The sequence below is a fragment of the Garra rufa genome, chromosome 17 (genome assembly GCF_049309525.1).
Source record: "Garra rufa chromosome 17, GarRuf1.0, whole genome shotgun sequence".
Lineage (NCBI taxonomy): Eukaryota > Metazoa > Chordata > Actinopteri > Cypriniformes > Cyprinidae > Garra > Garra rufa.
In genome coordinates this window covers 36765824-36783594 of record NC_133377.1, presented here as the reverse complement: position 1 = coordinate 36783594, position 17771 = coordinate 36765824, and the positions used below count along the sequence as shown (strand labels likewise).

Sequence of the window (17771 nt, the reverse complement as noted above, 5' to 3'; positions counted from 1 at the left end):
AAGTTTTACTCTTAAAACACTGAGCAAACACTTTAGACCTTGATCAAATTTGACAAAAGTATCCCGTCACACAAACTCTCTGACTTTCACTCTGTACAAACACAAAGACCTGTGCTTTAATCATTGCCATCATACTATATGTTTGTTTGAGAAGCAAGCACTCCAAAAAACCTGTTTACGAAGACCTAAAAAAAGACCTTACCAAACTGCTTTCCGGTTGCCCACACAGATAGGGCTTTATGGAATGGCCACTAAAAACACACAAATAAAACAAAGATTGTAAGAATTCTGTTCATATCGTTGGACTTCTAAAAACTCAAATGTTTACAAAAAGTTGAAAAATGTAAATCTATTATAGCGTACAATCTAAAATAGTTAAAAAAAATTAAATGGTACAAATGTACCAATTCCTTCCAAAGATTAAAACTTTTTCATATAATATGTAATATATAAAAATCATTCCAAATAATTGGCACAGTTCTCATAAACACATTAGTCAAAACTGATTTGTAGTTTTATGAAGATCCACCAGGACATGCATGATTTACAGTGATGAATACATTGTTTAATAGGTAATAATGTGCTAAAGCAAACACTCTTTATCTTCACAATCTATCACAATCTTCTAAATCAGTGTTGTTTCATTCTTGCACATGAAGCATATCACTGCAGCTACTGGTAGCAGCCAAAAAACAGCTTCTTGGAATAGCTACAGCCTGCATGCTACAGTAATTTATTTCCTTATTTATTTTTTGCACTATTAAATTAAATTCACACCTGTGTAATATATTGATCAGCAGATTTGATCTCAAGCCATCTCAAGATACCATTAAAGAGATAGTTTACCCAAAAATATATTTTAAATGACTTGGTTACCAACATTCTTCAAAATATCTTCTTTTATGTTCATTAGAATAAAGAACTTAGATAAGGGTGAGTAAATGACAGATTTTACTTTTTTGTGAACTATCCCTTAAAAATTTTTTATAGACACACTTAAAAATTGTCGGAGTAAGATGATGGAACAAATGCTTTTTATGCACAAAAATAACAAACATGAAAAAAGAACATACACAACTTTATTACAAATACAAAACAAGTGCGCAAAAGGACAGTATCTGTGACTAAACATTCAATAGTTACCCAGCAGCAGCACTGATGGTTTGTATAATAGTGAGGTACGTGCTTTCATAATGACACAGACCTCGTGCTGTTTGCAAAATCCTTGCACGGCAAATGTCAATACGTCTAGCTATCTCCCTCTGAACACCTGAATTTTGTTTTCCAAGTACAGTTGCATCATGGTGTCGAATTCAAAGCTGCCACTATGAGCGCCGGTACGAACTTTATATGAGGTTTTCTCAAAGTAGTGGTACCAGTTTCCATATTGGTCTGCACCAAACCCAAACGTAGAAACCTGGACAAAAGAGACAAATGGACAGATGTCTGTAAGATAATATGTAAACAAAAACGAGAATGGAAGGGGATTTACCTTATCACAGACGTGCAGAGCAAATATAATACCGAGAAAGCCAGTCGATGGATATTTGCCACGTTTCAGCAACCAAATCTCATGGACGTACTTAATGAAAGCTGGATGTAGAATCATCACCTATGATAATGACACACAATTGCAGTAATTAATTACCATTATGTAAAATGACTTGAGGATGTTTTGGAGCATTTTCAGTCACTTTTATATCTAATTATAGTTCATTTTTATACAATTACTTGAAGCCCTGCCCTCTTCTGAAAAGGGGTCTGGGAGCACCAGCTCATTTGCATTTAAAGGGACAAATACAAATATTGTGCATTTTGGCTTATACACTGAAAGTGGCAATTTTAACAAACTATACATTTTGAGCTAAAACTTCACATACACACTCTGGGGACATCAGAGACTTTTACATCTTGTAAAAAAAGGGGCATAATACAGTAGGTCACCTTTAAAATTACAAACATTTTAAATGCTTAATATCTTAATTAACCTAGTAAATCAATCATCCTACCTAGAACATCTACAGTATTCAACATTCGAAGTGGATCAAAACCTTTCATCACATTTGACCTAAAACCAAAAAGTAAAAATACCCGTTCTTATCTTGGGACAACTTTGAACTTTTTTGATCCACTTCGAATGTTGACTACTGTATACCTTCAGGGATTTAATACATGTTATCCAACCTTTAAGGAGTTATAGTATTTATGTATAGTATCTAATGTAGTATTTATGTATAGTATCTAATATTTTTATGTACATTCTCTTTAGGAATTCAAATTCTTATGTTTTATCTTCAGATCTTTTAAAAAGAAACATTCTTAAGAAATGATTTTGGGAATGCACCGTATTCGTAACTTTATTCTTAAAGTAATAGTTTAACCAAAAATAAAAAATCTCATCATTTACTCACCCTCAAGTTGTTTTGAATCCGTTTGACTTTCTTTCTTTTTTTTTTCTTCTGTTCATGGGGAAATATATATGGAAGTCAATGGGGACCAGGACATTTTGGTTACATTCTTCAAAAAAAGATTGCTGTCTATGCAGGGTCAGAAAGCTCTTGGGTTTCATCAAAAATATCTTAATTTGTGTTCCGAAGATGAACAAAGGCCTTAAAGATTGGAACGACATGAGGGTGAGTAATTAATAACAGAATTTTTATTTTTGGGTGAACTATCCCTTTAAGGGATGTTTACACAGAATGCATTTTTGTTTTGAACAACATGAAACATGGCCAGTGGAATGAAGGAAAAAAAAAAATCTCAAGATCTCAAAAAGCTTTTTTTCTAAAAGTTTAACTTATTTTACCTTGTCGTGTTTTTAGAATGCTACGTCATGCATGAGATGCTTCAAAAGCCGTAAGACATAAGCACAATGGTTATGTAATGTTGATGTCATGTTCAATGTTCATTTAAACACAACTCAGAATTTCCAGTCATAAAACACAGCAGACAACAGATGAATGTTTAGTTCCATTGTTTAGTGGGAAGCTTATCGAAAAGATTTTTATTATAATCTTAACCTGTTTGTCAAGTCAAAGTTCAACAGAGACTAAACGTGAAAGTTTTTTTGTTTTTTTACTGAATGAGAATTATTTTGTATCTATGAATCAACCGTAACTAACTGAAGCTAATCATAGTTTTATGATAACACGTTGCACTCAGTGAAACAGAGGTATTTTTTGTCATGAGTGTGATAAAACTAAATATTTTGACCACTTTTACAATCAAATTAATATCAAATAAATATATTTCCTAACAGGATTTGCTGTTTTAGTATAAATAAGGTGACTTTACAATCCTAGTGCTCAACGTATTTTTTTTTAATAATGTAAAAACCCTAAACCTGTACATGCTTTTATAAAGCACAACATTGTTCTGTGTGAAACATTTGCAAAAGTATGAAATGGTTCAGTTACGTTCCCCAAATTCCAAAAATTCTTTAAGCTGGCGTAAGACTTTCTTGCATGGACTCCTTTATCTGTGTGACGTGAATGACACAGTTCAGATTCTATAGGGAATTCTTCAACTGACAAGGACATGGGGTTGGCAGGATTTTGTATATACACAATAGATGCGTCGCATGAATGACATTGGTAATCCGAGCCCTTCATGCGCAAATGCTAAAAATGTCAAATTCACTCACCTTATGTCTGTTGGCTTTTACGCTCGGCCTTACTTTTTTGTAAGTTCTATTAAAGACAAGAAAAGAGCAAAATGAAGACATAGACAGGGAATAATAAGGTACAGGTTCAAAGGGATAGTTCACCCAAAAATGAAAATGTGATGTTTATCTGCTCACCCCCAGGGCATCCAAGATGTAGGTGACTTTATTTCTTCAGGAAAACACAAATGAAGATTTTTAACTCAAAGCGTTGGAGTCTGTCAGTCATATTATGGCAGTGGATGGGCACCAAACCTTTAAAAGTAAAAAAAAAAAATAAAACATGCACAGACAAATCCAAATTACACCCTGCGGCTCGTGACGATACACGATACTACCCCAGGTAAAAAAAAAGTGCACTAAAATACACTTTATTTAAGTATACTTAGTACACTTTTCAGTAATGTACTAAAAGTGCTCTATTTTCGCACACTAATTTTGTACTTATTGTACTAAAAAATAGTATTAAGTATATGTTAAGATAAACTTAATACCATCTAAGTGTACTCAACTGTGCTATTTTGAGACACCATGAAATTGAACTAAAATGTGCTTTTAACATACTATATCTGTATTTAAAAATATATATTTAGTTACAACTAGAAATACACTTGAACCCTACTTTTAAACATTTATAAATATATTTATGACTAATTTAAAGTATAACAATAATATATTAAAAAAATATACAAAGTGTGAAAAAAGTGTGCTAAAATACAATTTAAGTACACTTAGTGCACTTCCCTAATGTACTTAAAGTGCTCTATTTTCGGGCACTGATTTTGTACTCAATATACTAAAAGTTATTCTTAAGTACTCCTTAAGATAAACTTAAGATCATCTAAGTGTACTCAACTGTGCTATTTTGAGACACCATGAAGATGAACTAAAACGTGCTTTTAACATACTATCTCAGCATTTCCAAAAATGTATTTTGTTACCACTTATAATACAATTGAAACATATTTCATAAACCTTTAAATATACTAATTATACATAAAAAATAAACTTACTGATTATTTAAAATACAATAATAATATATAACAAATGTATATAAGGCGTATTTATAATGTATTGCCCACATGTTTTTATTAATAAAAAATACACTTATTAATTATTTAAAATACATGAATAATATATAAAAAATGTATACAAAGCGTATTTATAATGTATTGGCCACATATATTCATTAATAAAAAATACATTTGTTGATTATTTAAAATACATGAATAATATATGACAAATGTATACAAAACGTATTTATAATGTATTGCCCAAATATTTTTATTAATAAAAAATACACTTGATGATTATTTAAAATACATGAATAATATATAATAAATGTATACATAGCATATTTATAATGTATTTTTTATTAATAAAAATATGTGGGCAAGACATTATAATTACGCTTTGTATAAATTTATTATATATAATTGATATATTTTAATTAATTAATAAGTGTATTATAATGAATAAAAATGTATGGGCAATACATTATAAATACATTGTCACGAAACGTGTAGGAAAGCAAAAAATAACGTCTTCAATAAAAAGTCTTCAATAAATCCTCAGGCAGAGTAACAATAGACAGGAATGGCGGGAGAAGACGCGCACACAACGAAGGAACATAGGTGTAACGCTTGTAGCCGGACAAAGAAAACAAGGAAATCAAACAAACTTATAAAGGGGAGATAATTACAACAACAGGTGGAGGGGATCACACTAATGAGCAGGAAGACCAAAAAAGGGCATGGGAGAAACCAAACAGACAGTCCAATGGGGGAAACACTGGGAAAAACCAAGACAAACAGTCCAAGGGCGTGACATACACTTTGTATACATTTATCATATATTATTCATGTATTTTAAATAATCAGTAAGTTTATTTTTTATGTATAATTAGTATATTTAAAGGTTTATGAAATATGTTTCAATCCTATTAGAAGTGGTAACAAAATACATTTTTTGGAAATGCTGAGATAGTATGTTAAAAGCACATTTTAGTTCATCTTCATGGTGTCTCAAAATAGCACAGTTGAGTACACTTAGATGATTTTAAGTTTATCTTAACATATACTTAAGAATAACTTTTAGTATATTGAGTACAAAATTAGTGGCCGAAAATAGAGCACTTTAAGTACATTAGGGAAGTGCACTAAGTGTACTTAAATTGTATTTTAGCACACTTTTTTCACACTTTGTGTATTCTTTTAATATATTATTGCTATACTTTAAATTAGTCATAAATATATTTATAAATGTTCAAAAGTAGGGTTCAAGTGTATTTCTAGTTGTAACTAAATATATTTTTTTAAATACAGATATAGTATGTTAAAAGCACATTTTAGTTCAATTTCATGGTGTCTCAAAATAGCACAGTTGAGTACACTTAGATGGTATTAAGTTTATCTTAACATATACTTAATACTATTTTTTAGTACAATAAGTACAAAATTAGTGTGCGAAAATAGAGCACTTTTAGTACATTACTGAAAAGTGTACTAAGTATACTTAAATAAAGTGTATTTTAGTGCACTTTTTTTTAACCTGGGAGAATTACCACACTCAAAATCAGTTTAAGTGTTAGTGCTAATAATGCATTCATATTAAGTGTACTTTAGTACAACTTTTGAGAAAATGTACTTCTACTACAATACATTACTAATAGATTTTTAATAAAATCAATTTAAGATAACTTAAAATTACCACACTCAAAATCAATTTAAGTGTTAGTGATAATAATGCATTCATATTAAGTGTACTTAAGTACAACTTTTGGGAAAATGTACTTCTACTACAATACATTACTAATAGATTTTTAATATAATCAATTTAATGTAAACTTAAAATTACCACACTCAAAATCAAAGTGTTAGTGATAATGCATTCACATTAAGTGTACTTAAGTACAACTTTTGGGAAAATGTACTTCTACTACAATACATTACTAATATATTTTTTATATATTAACTTATTTTAAACTCAGGATTAGTATGTAAACAGTGTACTAAAAATCAAGTAATGTTTAAAGCATTTAAAGCACACTTTTGAAAAACACACTAATAAAACTCTTTTGGATGTTTTTTCTGTAGTGTACTTTATTGTAGTACACTAAAAATTTATTTAAGTATTACTGGTATTTAGTATACTTTTGTCAAGTGTACTAAAGTCCTACTGAAGTATAAACATACTTTTAATTAGTATATTTATAGTGTATAACCATCAAACTTTTATTTAACACACAAAAAAAACAATGTACTAAAAATGTATTTGCGGGTATTTAAGTGTATTTTAATTGCATTTAAGTATATTTTTTTTTCACCTGGGACGCCGTAAGGGGAAATCGGTGAAAAGTCCCGGATGAGTTCGCGCAAGCAAACGTAATCTTTTAGCATTAAATCGGTTTGAACAATCAGGATAAGCGCAAGTAATTACCATTTTGAATAGCCGCTATACCCACAATCTCTGTGCTCTGTGTAAACAATGAGTGTCGTTTACATGCGACAGATCGCTTCCGGCGTTTGCGTATACTACGCCAGAGCGCGCACACATGTAACGAGCCGGATGCTAAACTCGTGCTCAGGACAGATTGACATTTCTGTGTATCAAAGGTAAAAAATTATATAAATACTGTTCAGTTTCTCACAAAAACCGATCGTTTCGTGTCTTAGGATCGTTTCGTGTCACGAGCCGCAGGGTGTAATTTGGATTTGTCTGTGCATGTTTTTTTTTAACTTTGAAAGGTTTGGTGCCCATCTACTGCCATTATATGGCTGACAGACTGCACCGGTTTGAATTAAAAATCTTCGTTTGTGTTCTCCTGAAGAAACAAAGTCACCTACATCTTGGATGCCCTGGGGGTAAGCAGATAAACATCAAATTTTCATTTTTGGGTAAACTATCCCTTTAAGATATGATCCCCACAAAGGGAAGAACTTGTGGTCCTGAAACAACATTTCAAAATAAATCATTTTAAGCTGATCCTAATCCCTCCCTGAACGCACTTCATTGGTTTAGTCAATGTTGATTTGTCCAGTCTAGCTGGTTCACTCTAAGAAGCCAGTATCCTTTGGTGCTGCTTTTAACTACACTACTTTTAAAGGGGTCATGACATGAGAAATCAAATTTGCCTTGATCTTTTGACATATGAGAGGTCTTTGTACCATTAAAACATCCTGCAAGTTTCATAGCTTAAAACCTCTTCCTCAATAAAAACAAAGCATTTATTTAATCAAGCTCCAAAAATGGCTCACCTGGGCACAAACATTTGCATAAACACTGCCTCCAGAGCAAGGCATCGACAAATAGTCATCTTCTCACCATAGAATATTCGCTTTGATGTGTTTGGTTTAAACAGCTTGCTTGTCACGTCTTTGTACAGATATCAGAAGGATCCCAGTGTAATGTTTCTTAAATGATGAAGCAGTGCTAGATCTGGCTGCAGCTGCATCACAAATGGAAAGTGAATGGTTTCACAGTGCTTTGTCTGGAAATGACAGTTTTGATCATGTTGTCAAAACACTCAAAATGCAATAGCGAGGGGGTGTTGATAATGTTTTCTATGCAATGACATTAGCCAATCATAACAGTGGCAGATTTCTGACAAGCCTTAAAGGACCCACAGATCATTTTTAGACAGAGGGTCAAAATGAGGGTTGGAAATTAACATTTTCCCACATATTTGTTTTTTTGTGTGCAAAAAACTTTATTAACATTATAGATAAACCTTAAGTAACATATTAAAATAGAATAAAAAAATCCATGTAATGACCTCTTTAACTACTGCTAACACGGAACTGGGAAACAAAGGATTTATTAAAAGTCAACTGAGTCCCAATCAAAACTAAATATGATTGGTTGACAGGAATGTTGTTCCAGGATTTACACGGTTGTACTTCACTTTTGGGTATAATCACAAGTGGAACTCAACCACTGTCTTAAAAATAAAGGTTCCAAAAAAAAAAACATTCAATGAACCACTCTTAAAAGAATCAGTTTTGTTAGTGTAAGGAATATTTTAAAGAAGCATTTGTGAAATGGAAAGGTTCCATTTCCATTGACATAAAGGTTCTTAATGGAACCATTAGTGAAGAACCTTTATGTTTAAGAGTGTTGATCAATTGTTTGAAAAACCTTGCTCATTAATCCATTTCTCACCTTGTGATGTTTTTAGTGGTGAAGGCACTGATGAGCCACTCCATATCCAGAACCTTGAATGGGGTAAGCACCAGGTAGGTGGAGTTGTCTACATCCTTAGCGCTCTCAGGATAGATAAACCGGTGAGTGGTCTTAGTACCCACATCTTTCTCATAACCTTTCGTTGGGCCCATATTTATCCTAGCTTAACAAAGCATGACTGGGTCAAGAAACATGTAAAAGATCAGAATATATGTACTGTATATGCAGATCATAAAATGACTATACTTTCAACCAAATGTTATGGTGCTTTTTTAACATATTAAGAGAAACTTTGCTGGGCAAAGAATAATGGCAGACTGCAATGTTAATCAATGACTAGTCTAAGTGACTTGGAAATCAAAAAGCTGGACAAGTTCTGTTATATCTCATTCTTTACCTAATGACAAAGTCATATAGATCTATGAGACGTCCATAACGGGATCCTTTAAGATTTCCAGAGTTTCCGATCACAGCACAAGTCCTGCAGCGCTTTGGACTAGCATCCAAATATTGTGATTTATTTGGAAATAGAGAAAACAACTTCTCCACCACTGCTGTGTAGTCGCCTTCATTTCTATTTTTCTGAAGACCCTGGAACATCATGTAAAAGAGACTATATTTGAGGTTTGCAGAAAACAAATGATATTCTTGATATGATATTCTTGGTATTGAAATTCTGTTCCAAAATCCAGTAAGCTGCAATTTTCCAAAAAAAAAAAAAAAAACACAAGGCATACACATTTGTTTTAAAGCTAATTTATCAGCTATTGAAACATTTTAATCCACATCTTGGATGGATTTCTTTTACTGAGCTCATCACAATGCATTCTGGGATTGCCTTCTCCATGAAGAAATAAGGCTTAAAGGCTTAGTTCACCCAAAAATGAAAATTAGCCCATTATTTACTTACGCTCGAGGCGTCCTATATGTATATGACTTCCTTCTTTCAGATGAATCCAATCAGAGCTATATTAAAAATTATCCTGACATTTCCAAGCTTTAAAATTGCATTCTCTTTATCAGTCCAAAACATGTCCGATAGTGCATCCATTTTGAGTCTCGCACAAAATCAATGTTTGTTTACAGGAGCAAAGGAAGCAAAGTTTCCTTACTTTAGCAAAGGAAAACCAGTCTTCTCTTGGCTTATAGCGAAATCCTCCAACTTTTTTTTTTTTTTTTTTTTTTACAAATCTAATTCAAATCTAATAATTGTTTTGATCTCTCTATGGTGCGTTCATGTTCGTCACTTCTGAGCGGCGCATGAGCACCACCGACGTCATACATCATCCGCCATCCGCCCAGAGCAATTTCCGTGTACAACCATTTCGTGCAAGCTAGATTCAAGTTATCATTACGTTTTAAATATGGATATTTTTCTTACAAAAACGCATTGATTCGCTACAGGAGGCCTTCATTTACCCCCCAGAGCCGTGTGAGGCACTTTTTATTATGGATGGATACGCTTTATTGGACTTGTTTTGGACTGATGAAGAGAAACACCCGCCCATGCAATTTTAAAGCTTGGAAATGCCAGGATAATTTTTAATATAGCTCCAATTGGATTTGTCTAAAAGAAGGAAGTTATATACACCTAGGATGCCTGGAGGGTGAGTAAATAATGGGATAATTTTCATTTTTGGGTTAACTGACCCTTTTAAAAATGCTGCCTACATAGCATCTCACTAGTTTTTGGAAAAGAATCAGTATAATTTTACAAATCAATACCTTCCAATACTTGTAGATATCTTCACTGAGGACGTAATTTTCCTGGGTGAGCAGTGGTTGAATAGAGCGATCATAGAGTTCATTGAACCAAAAACTATGGGTCTGCTGTCTGACACAGTGGTTACATGCACACATGCCTTCTGAGAGCTCATCCACAGGGGTTTGGAACACAAGAAGCATGCTGAACGTAATCACACATATGACAGCCATCGTATAGGAACCACTATAACGCATTAACAGCGACATCTTTGCTCCTGTACTCTCCTGCAAAAACAAAAGGTAAGTTCAAGGTTTGGTATAGAACATTAAAGTTCAACAAGGTAAAACAGTAGTAATTGTCAGTGTTCCCCAAGGCTAGCTGAACCCTTAGATTAACATTCTTGCATTTGTACACAATACAGGTGTCACTTCTGAATTCAAGACGGATGACGTGAATTCACTTATGGAATGTGGCTTTAACTCCTTTAAATAGCTGAACTCTACAGACTCATCATTGTGTTTTACAATATGGTATGTTGTTTTTTGACTTTAGCACTGTCATCAAAATTACATACATATTCCTGTACTGTATGTCATTTTTTAATTTTAATTTGTATGAAATTTCTGACTGTCCGAAAGTGTGTTTGTTTGTGTGTGTGTGTGTGTATGTATGTATGTATGTATGTACACCACATGCTTGCAGATATTTAAAAAAAATCATATACTTCTTTCTTTGAAAAACAAAGCTGTAGCCAGTTATTCTACTTTTTAAGTGTGTGTTGCATGTCGGAATGTCTGTTTGGTCCGAACAGTGTGACTCCGCCCACTGCCAATTTACCAAATAGTATTTCAACACCCCGTATTACAGCCATGGAATCCAGCAAATAAACTGGGTCAGTAAACACAGATTCTACCTGACCTAAAAAATGTCTAAGCATTCAACTAAAAAAGCTTTATGACCAGAGTCATATGAAAAAATGGATAAATTAACTAAATTCCGTTTACAGTACAGTTTGTTGCTTTCCATTGTCAATTGTGCACCCTTAATCTGGCAACCCGCATGAGCATTAAGTCTGAGGAGGGGGAGACAACCTTCTCCAATATTTTTAATTTAGATTGCAATACCCATTTCAAACACTAGCTGTCAATATTAATATTGTATCAGTATGACATATGCAGTATCAATATTACATACTGCACCTTTAAAGGTCAAGAGCCTTACACTGTAAATTGACGAGCTGACTTATCCTTGTTTTAAAGGATATTAAGACTTTTATGGCTTAATATACTTTGAATTGTCTCTTACTGAAATGCATAGTAGAAACCCATGAAAGATTTACATTTTTGGAAAAAAAAATCCATATTGTTTTATACATATTTTGGACTATGGGGCGACGTTAATTCGATGACATGAAATGAGCTACTGGCACTACCTGTTGCTATTTTTACCACAACACAACTCAGAATACACAACTCGGAAAATAAAATAAGCCCTGATGCCTTTGAGGCTTTTAGTAGACCACAGCTACCGAAAGAGCTTATAAATGGCAGAAACAAGAAACACTAGATGCCATCCTGGCAGCATGTAAACATGTCAGCTCTTGTCATGACACTGTGGCCACTAAAGGAGTTTCTTAGCGCTTATTTCACTCAATATCCAAGGGCGTTTACACTCTTTGTGGGGAAAATATGTATAAAACAATGTGTATTTTATAAATAATGTAAATCTTTCATAGGTTTTCTATTACATATTTCAGTAGGGATGCACCGATCACGATTTTTCATGGCCGATTCCGATTTTTTATAAAACAAGAAGTTATGCAAGTAAACAACATAATCAACATGTTTTTTTTAGTATTTAACAGGCCAAACTGGCTTTGGCTACTGAAACAATAGCATCTGACATCTGAAATTAAATAAATAAAAAAAAATATTAAATTAAATACAGTTTAATAAGTAAAACATGTGCTTTTAGTAAAGTAAAACAGTAAGCCAACAGGCATTTTAATGTAAAATAATAGGCTAATAATCATTTTTAACAGAACAGACTTTTATTTTTGGCTTTTCAAAAGTAGATGCTTGGGTTTTTTTTTTACAAAAAGAAGCATCTCAGCTTTGTCACAAGTGAGTCTGTTTCTTTTTTCATCTATCACGTGAGAAGCTGAGCTGAACAAACGTTCGCTGTCCACACTTGTGCAGGGCGCGGACAGGTACGATCGCGCAACTTCAGCGAGCACAGACTGCAGATTGCAATCTTCACATCCTGCTCACAGATTTTGAAAAACCTCCACACAAGTGACATGTTTCTGAATGAATCGAATGCCGCGGCCCGGGAAAAAAACGGCTGGGATAAAAACGAAAACAGATTTATTATTTATTATATTTTCGATTTATGGCCGGTCAACCGGTGCATCCCTATATTTCAGTAAGAGACATAATTTATGTTACATTAACCAACAAGTCTTAATACCCGGGCTTTCCTTTAATATGCCTCTGGTCTTAAAGCTTTTTAGATTGACGCAGAGCCTTTTTGATCTCTGGCCCAATTTGTTTGTTGGCTTCCATGGCTGTGATAAGCAGTTGTCTGCTTTCTTGTAACCCTTCATGTCAAAATTCCATTGGTTAAATTGGAAGTGGCCGGTGTTACCGTTTAACTGGTTACCGTGTTATCTGGTGACCAACTGATTTTTGGATTCAACTCAGGATTTTACTTTCGGCATGACATGCAGCTGGCTGAGTCAAGGAAATGTGCCCGTGTTAACTTGTGACCTGTGTTTACTGTAATAAAAATGAATATTATAGTATAAGGATATTACCATTTATTACCAAAATGCGGTTTAATTACAAACGCTATCGTTAAACTATTTACTATAGTAAAAACATGGTACATTTTCTTCAGAGACTAGCTGATGTCTCGTTAGATAAATATAAAAAATTACGTTATTTACACGTTGTTTTTGCCGTTTTCCCTCGTAGAAATACTTTGTAAACATGTGACTCAAATAGACATTATTTTGTTATAATCAAATGAGATTATCTAGTGACAAGTTTACAAAGTAATATTTGTAAGCAGCATTTTAACTATAAATAACTTAAATTTAGTGCAACAATAAAATTAGATTTTGGCTAGCAAACGCAGAGGTCACAAGTTAACACAGATACATTCAAAGAGTCATTCAAGTAAAATCCTGAGTTGAATCCAAAAATCCGCGGCTGAATTAAAGCAGCTCGGTAGCTCAGTGAGTTCATTACGGTCGCCTCAGCGCGACTATTTTTAGCGTGTTCGAAACCGTGTCAGATTTTTTTTTAAATTATTTTCCGTATTTCAGCCGCTACAGGTGATCATATCAATAATTTGTCATCTTTACAAGAATACCAAAATCATGTAATGAGCAAGTGTGCATTTATTAGACAGCTTAATATCACGTCAGTTTGTGCTTTCAGAATCGGCAAATCTGCAGTGTTCGGTCCATCACATCTGGTGCAGGGGACTTGAACCAGGAAGTTCACCAGATAACACGGTAACTAGTTAAACCGTAACACCGGAATCACACAGACCAAAACAAAAACAGGCATTCCAACACCGAATGCTCATTTTCAAAGTAGATTGGCTTCAGCATTGTTTTTTGAAGAAAGCATGTGAACTAAATATCTGCATATATATTATGGTGTTTTTATGCTTTGGTACAGTCAAAAAAAATTACATACAGCAGCTTTAAGTATAAGTTTGTTTATTTGCTAATTGTAAGCCATATTTTCACTCCTCAGCACTACAAGCAAATCTACCCTGAAGTGAAGAACAGAAAGAGCAGTTGGTTTTCCAGTGTCGTTATTGGCAACGTTATTCAGATATATGTGACCACTGAATGTCGTGATTAACCAATCAGAATCAGACGTTAAACCTTGAGACCCGCGCCCCGTTGTTTACGTTTAAGGAACTATTTCGTTCAGCGGAAGAATGATTTACAGATCATTTGTTTAACAACTAAACTAATGTTTAAATAAGTGAACGACAGATTACATTTTATCAATTTATGACAGTTCAATAAAATAAATTACACTCTCAACGATGCTATTATGTAAACATATTTAGTGTTAAAAGAACTGTTTGCAAATTAGCACGGCCTTTCATCAGGTACTGCAGCTGTGTCGATTAAATACTGAGTATTTAACGTTACCGCTTCATTTTATCCGTCCCGGTGATGATGGAACAAAGATGTTCTGTTAAATTAACGGTAGACCAAACGGGTCGCGAATCGGTGGCTTCATGTTGTTTAAAAGCAACAGGGACGGATTCAAACATACCTGCTCGCCGGAGAGACCGGGGGAGTTGTCGCATCTGCCGTTTCCAAGCTCATGATGTCTGGAGAACACCCCACCTACGTAAGTAGCCTATCTCTGGACTGACCTTTGCTCCTGAGTTTTTTTTACGTTGTTTTTTTTTTTTTTCTCTGGTACATAGATAAAACAGCTAACTCGTTTTATTAGGCCTGTGTAAATATGTCCTCATTGGTGCACAGTCTTCTTGTTTTTTCTATAGCAAATTCTGGTTATTTAACGTTACATTTCACTTTATAAATAAATGTATGAGAACTACTTATGGGTCACTGATCAGAGCGCTGCTGGTTTATATGTGAATACCCCAAATTAAAAAAATATGAAAAAGATGATTTTCTTGTGTTGACATTTCGTATTGGTTCAGGAATTTGGGGCACAGCATTTTAAAGGGTTCACCCTTTTATTGTTTCTTTTTAACCAAAATAGCATTTAAAGATCCATACAAACATTCCAGATGTTAGTACTTCAGAACAAGAACAACAGATGTGTAGATACAGTAAGGCATTATAAATAAGAGTAGGACATTATACAGCATTTGCTACTGCTCTCAAAACACTGTTACCATTGTTAGCTAACATTCATATTAAAATACTTACTCACCTTTAGTTTTCATATACATTTTTGTAGCTGTTTTGGTGTACTTCATTTTGAGATTCTTCATTAAATGGAAAAACTTTTTTTATTATCATTTTTAATATACTTTTTATTGAAATCTTGTTTCTCTGTTTAATGTGTAAACAGACCTGCGTGACCATAGCAACTTGAGACAATCATAGTTTGTTTATGCATAAAACTCTTGACAACCAGAAAATGTAATTCCCTCATTAAAGGATCACATGGACATGCCATAAGGATGCCATGACCTTGACAAAGTGATCTTGTGGCCGCCCATATTATCACTTTCCACAAGTTAATATGTTGTGGCCAAGCGAACATGTCCTGTCCTGGTCTTTTTTTATCTATACCCTTTGTGTATTATAATCTTGTTTCTCTGCTGAAGTTGATGCAATGTTTTGTTTTCAAAGTCTCCACCATGAGGGCCACCTTTATAGTGAGTGCGAGAGCTGTCAAAGTAATGATGCCAGGTTCCAGTACTTGAAGCCCCAAACCCATACACATTCACCTGTGTAAGAGACAAAAAAGAGACACAAAATATTCAAAACAAATTTTTTGTAAATTTGAATTAGATCCAATAAGGTGATATTTGCAAATAAAAATATTCACAAATATGTATTTGTGTCACAAACAGAACATGCTGCACCCATGCATCAAAACTCCACCCACCATTTACGTAAGCCAATTAGATAACAGCCATATTACGCTGACCAATCGTAGTACACCCCTGCTCCAACCAATCACGTTTTGCATTAAAATTAGGGCGGAGTTTGTTTAACTTGCTGCATTACTGTGACCAGGGAGGGACATGTTCAGTTTAGTTAGATTTGTTGTCGCCACAAGGTAAAAATTAACTTGCAGAAACGTGATAATTTGTCGAGGGCGGGCCGAGATCATTTTGATGACATCCTTATGTTATGGCCACAGGTTTAATGCATAACCAAAGCAACCTGGGCAAATCATAAAGTCTGTTTATACATTAAACTCTTGGCTACAAGAAAATGTTGTTCCCTTAACATAGGGTCACGTGGGTTGCGACATAAGGATTATCATCTGACTCTGTTCCCACCTTGATTGTATGGTAAACCAATGTGGCTGTTATCTGATTGGCTTTGTTAAACGGTGGGTGGAGTATATATATTTTTGTAGATTTGTGTGCGTCTTCATGCAATAGATGTGTTTTAAAATCCACAAATGCAGAGAAAGCTACCTATTATGTTCAAAAGCAATAAATCCAGGCAAAGTTGTGTTTGTGACATAAAAACATTTGTGGCTACTTTGTGTTTCAAAAAGAAAAGAAAAAAATTAAGATATCAAATTTTGTGCACACATGCACATTTTATGGCCACTTTTAGTGAATTAAACAGGCAAATATTTACATTTCTGCGGTGTGTAGCCTACCTTTTGTTTTGCATCTTTCACAAACAGAACCTCTGTTTATGAAGTCTAACCTGAAATATGCAAATAGATTTACCTGATCACAGATATGCAGGGCAAATATTGTTGTAATGAAGCCAGTAGATGGATATCTGCCATGTCTCAGCAGCCATTTCTCATAGACGTATTTTATGAAAGCAGGATGGAGGACCATCACCTAAACAGAAACAAACATTTATCAGACATACAGGTCTGGCTTAATCAGTCCCTTGACCATAAATTTCACATAGGCTACATTGATTTAATGACTCACCTTGTTCTCATCTGCTTTGATTGAAGATTTGACTCGTGTGTATGTGCTACGGAACAAAAAGATGGCTTACTAATTATGCAAATATACATAATTATTTAGTATTTGTTTAACTGTTCTATGAAAAAGTGCTTACCGTGTGATGTGTCCAGTGGTGAAGGTACTGATAAGCCACTGCATGTCACGGATCTTAAAGGGAAAAAGCACCAGATGGGTGTTGTTGTCTAAGTCTACTGCGCTCTCGGGATATAGAATCCGGTGAGTGGTCTTAGACCCCACATCTCTCTCGTAACCTTTTGTCGGGCCTTTATTTATCCTGAGAGAACGACACATTTAAAGAACCACTGTTGTAGAGAACGGTTATCCAATTATTCTGTTTATTAATCTGTTCTTCAATTACCTAATGACAACATCATGGAAATCTATGAGTGACCCATAATGGGATCCCAGAAGGTTCGCTGAGTTTCCCACCACGGCACAGGTTCTGCAGCGATCTGGACTGGTGTCTGCGTAGTGCTCTTTATCAGGGAAAAGAGAAAACATCTGATCCACCACCTCTGTGTAGTTGACTCTGAGCGATGATGG

At 34.1% G+C, this 17771-nt stretch overlaps 2 protein-coding genes across 2 annotated transcripts; both read right to left on the bottom strand.

Annotated features, from left to right (window-relative positions):
* Positions 1–1061: 1061 nt before the first annotated feature.
* On the bottom strand, positions 1062–14912 carry st3gal1l2 (ST3 beta-galactoside alpha-2,3-sialyltransferase 1, like 2). The gene is made up of 7 exons (XM_073821905.1): positions 14852–14912; positions 10568–10831; positions 9240–9433; positions 8822–9001; positions 3644–3689; positions 1493–1612; positions 1062–1417 (listed from the first exon to the last, which is right to left on the bottom strand). The coding sequence occupies exons 2-7, from the start codon at positions 10811–10813 to the stop codon at positions 1253–1255; spliced, it is 951 nt and encodes a 316-aa protein (XP_073678006.1). The 5' UTR covers positions 10814–10831; positions 14852–14912; the 3' UTR covers positions 1062–1252.
* Positions 14913–15280: 368 nt separating this feature from the next.
* On the bottom strand, positions 15281–17765 carry LOC141290030 (CMP-N-acetylneuraminate-beta-galactosamide-alpha-2,3-sialyltransferase 1-like). Its single transcript, XM_073822227.1, has 5 exons — positions 17587–17765; positions 17323–17502; positions 17190–17235; positions 16974–17093; positions 15281–16007 (listed from the first exon to the last, which is right to left on the bottom strand). Exons 1-5 carry the CDS (start codon positions 17727–17729, stop codon positions 15840–15842), a joined length of 657 nt encoding a protein of 218 aa, XP_073678328.1. The 5' UTR covers positions 17730–17765; the 3' UTR covers positions 15281–15839.
* Between the last annotated feature and the right edge of the window lie 6 nt (positions 17766–17771).

Bases quoted from the DNA above. Each gene is read 5' to 3' on its own strand.
- LOC141290030 (XM_073822227.1), bottom strand. From the start codon at position 17,729: ATGTTTTCTCTTTTCCCTGATAAAGAGCACTACGCAGACACCAGTCCA. The intron at 17,236-17,322 runs GTAAGCACTTTT...TTTGTTCCGTAG, and splicing joins ACCACTGGACACATCACACG to CACATACACACGAGTCAAAT. The intron at 16,008-16,973 runs GTAAATCTATTT...TCTCTTACACAG, and splicing joins CCCTGCATATCTGTGATCAG to GTGAATGTGTATGGGTTTGG.
- st3gal1l2 (XM_073821905.1), bottom strand. From the start codon at position 10,813: ATGTCGCTGTTAATGCGTTATAGTGGTTCCTATACGATGGCTGTCATA. The intron at 9,434-10,567 runs GTATTGATTTGT...ATGATGTTCCAG, and splicing joins ATATCTACAAGTATTGGAAG to GGTCTTCAGAAAAATAGAAA. The intron at 1,418-1,492 runs GTAAATCCCCTT...TCTTTTGTCCAG, and splicing joins CTCTGCACGTCTGTGATAAG to GTTTCTACGTTTGGGTTTGG.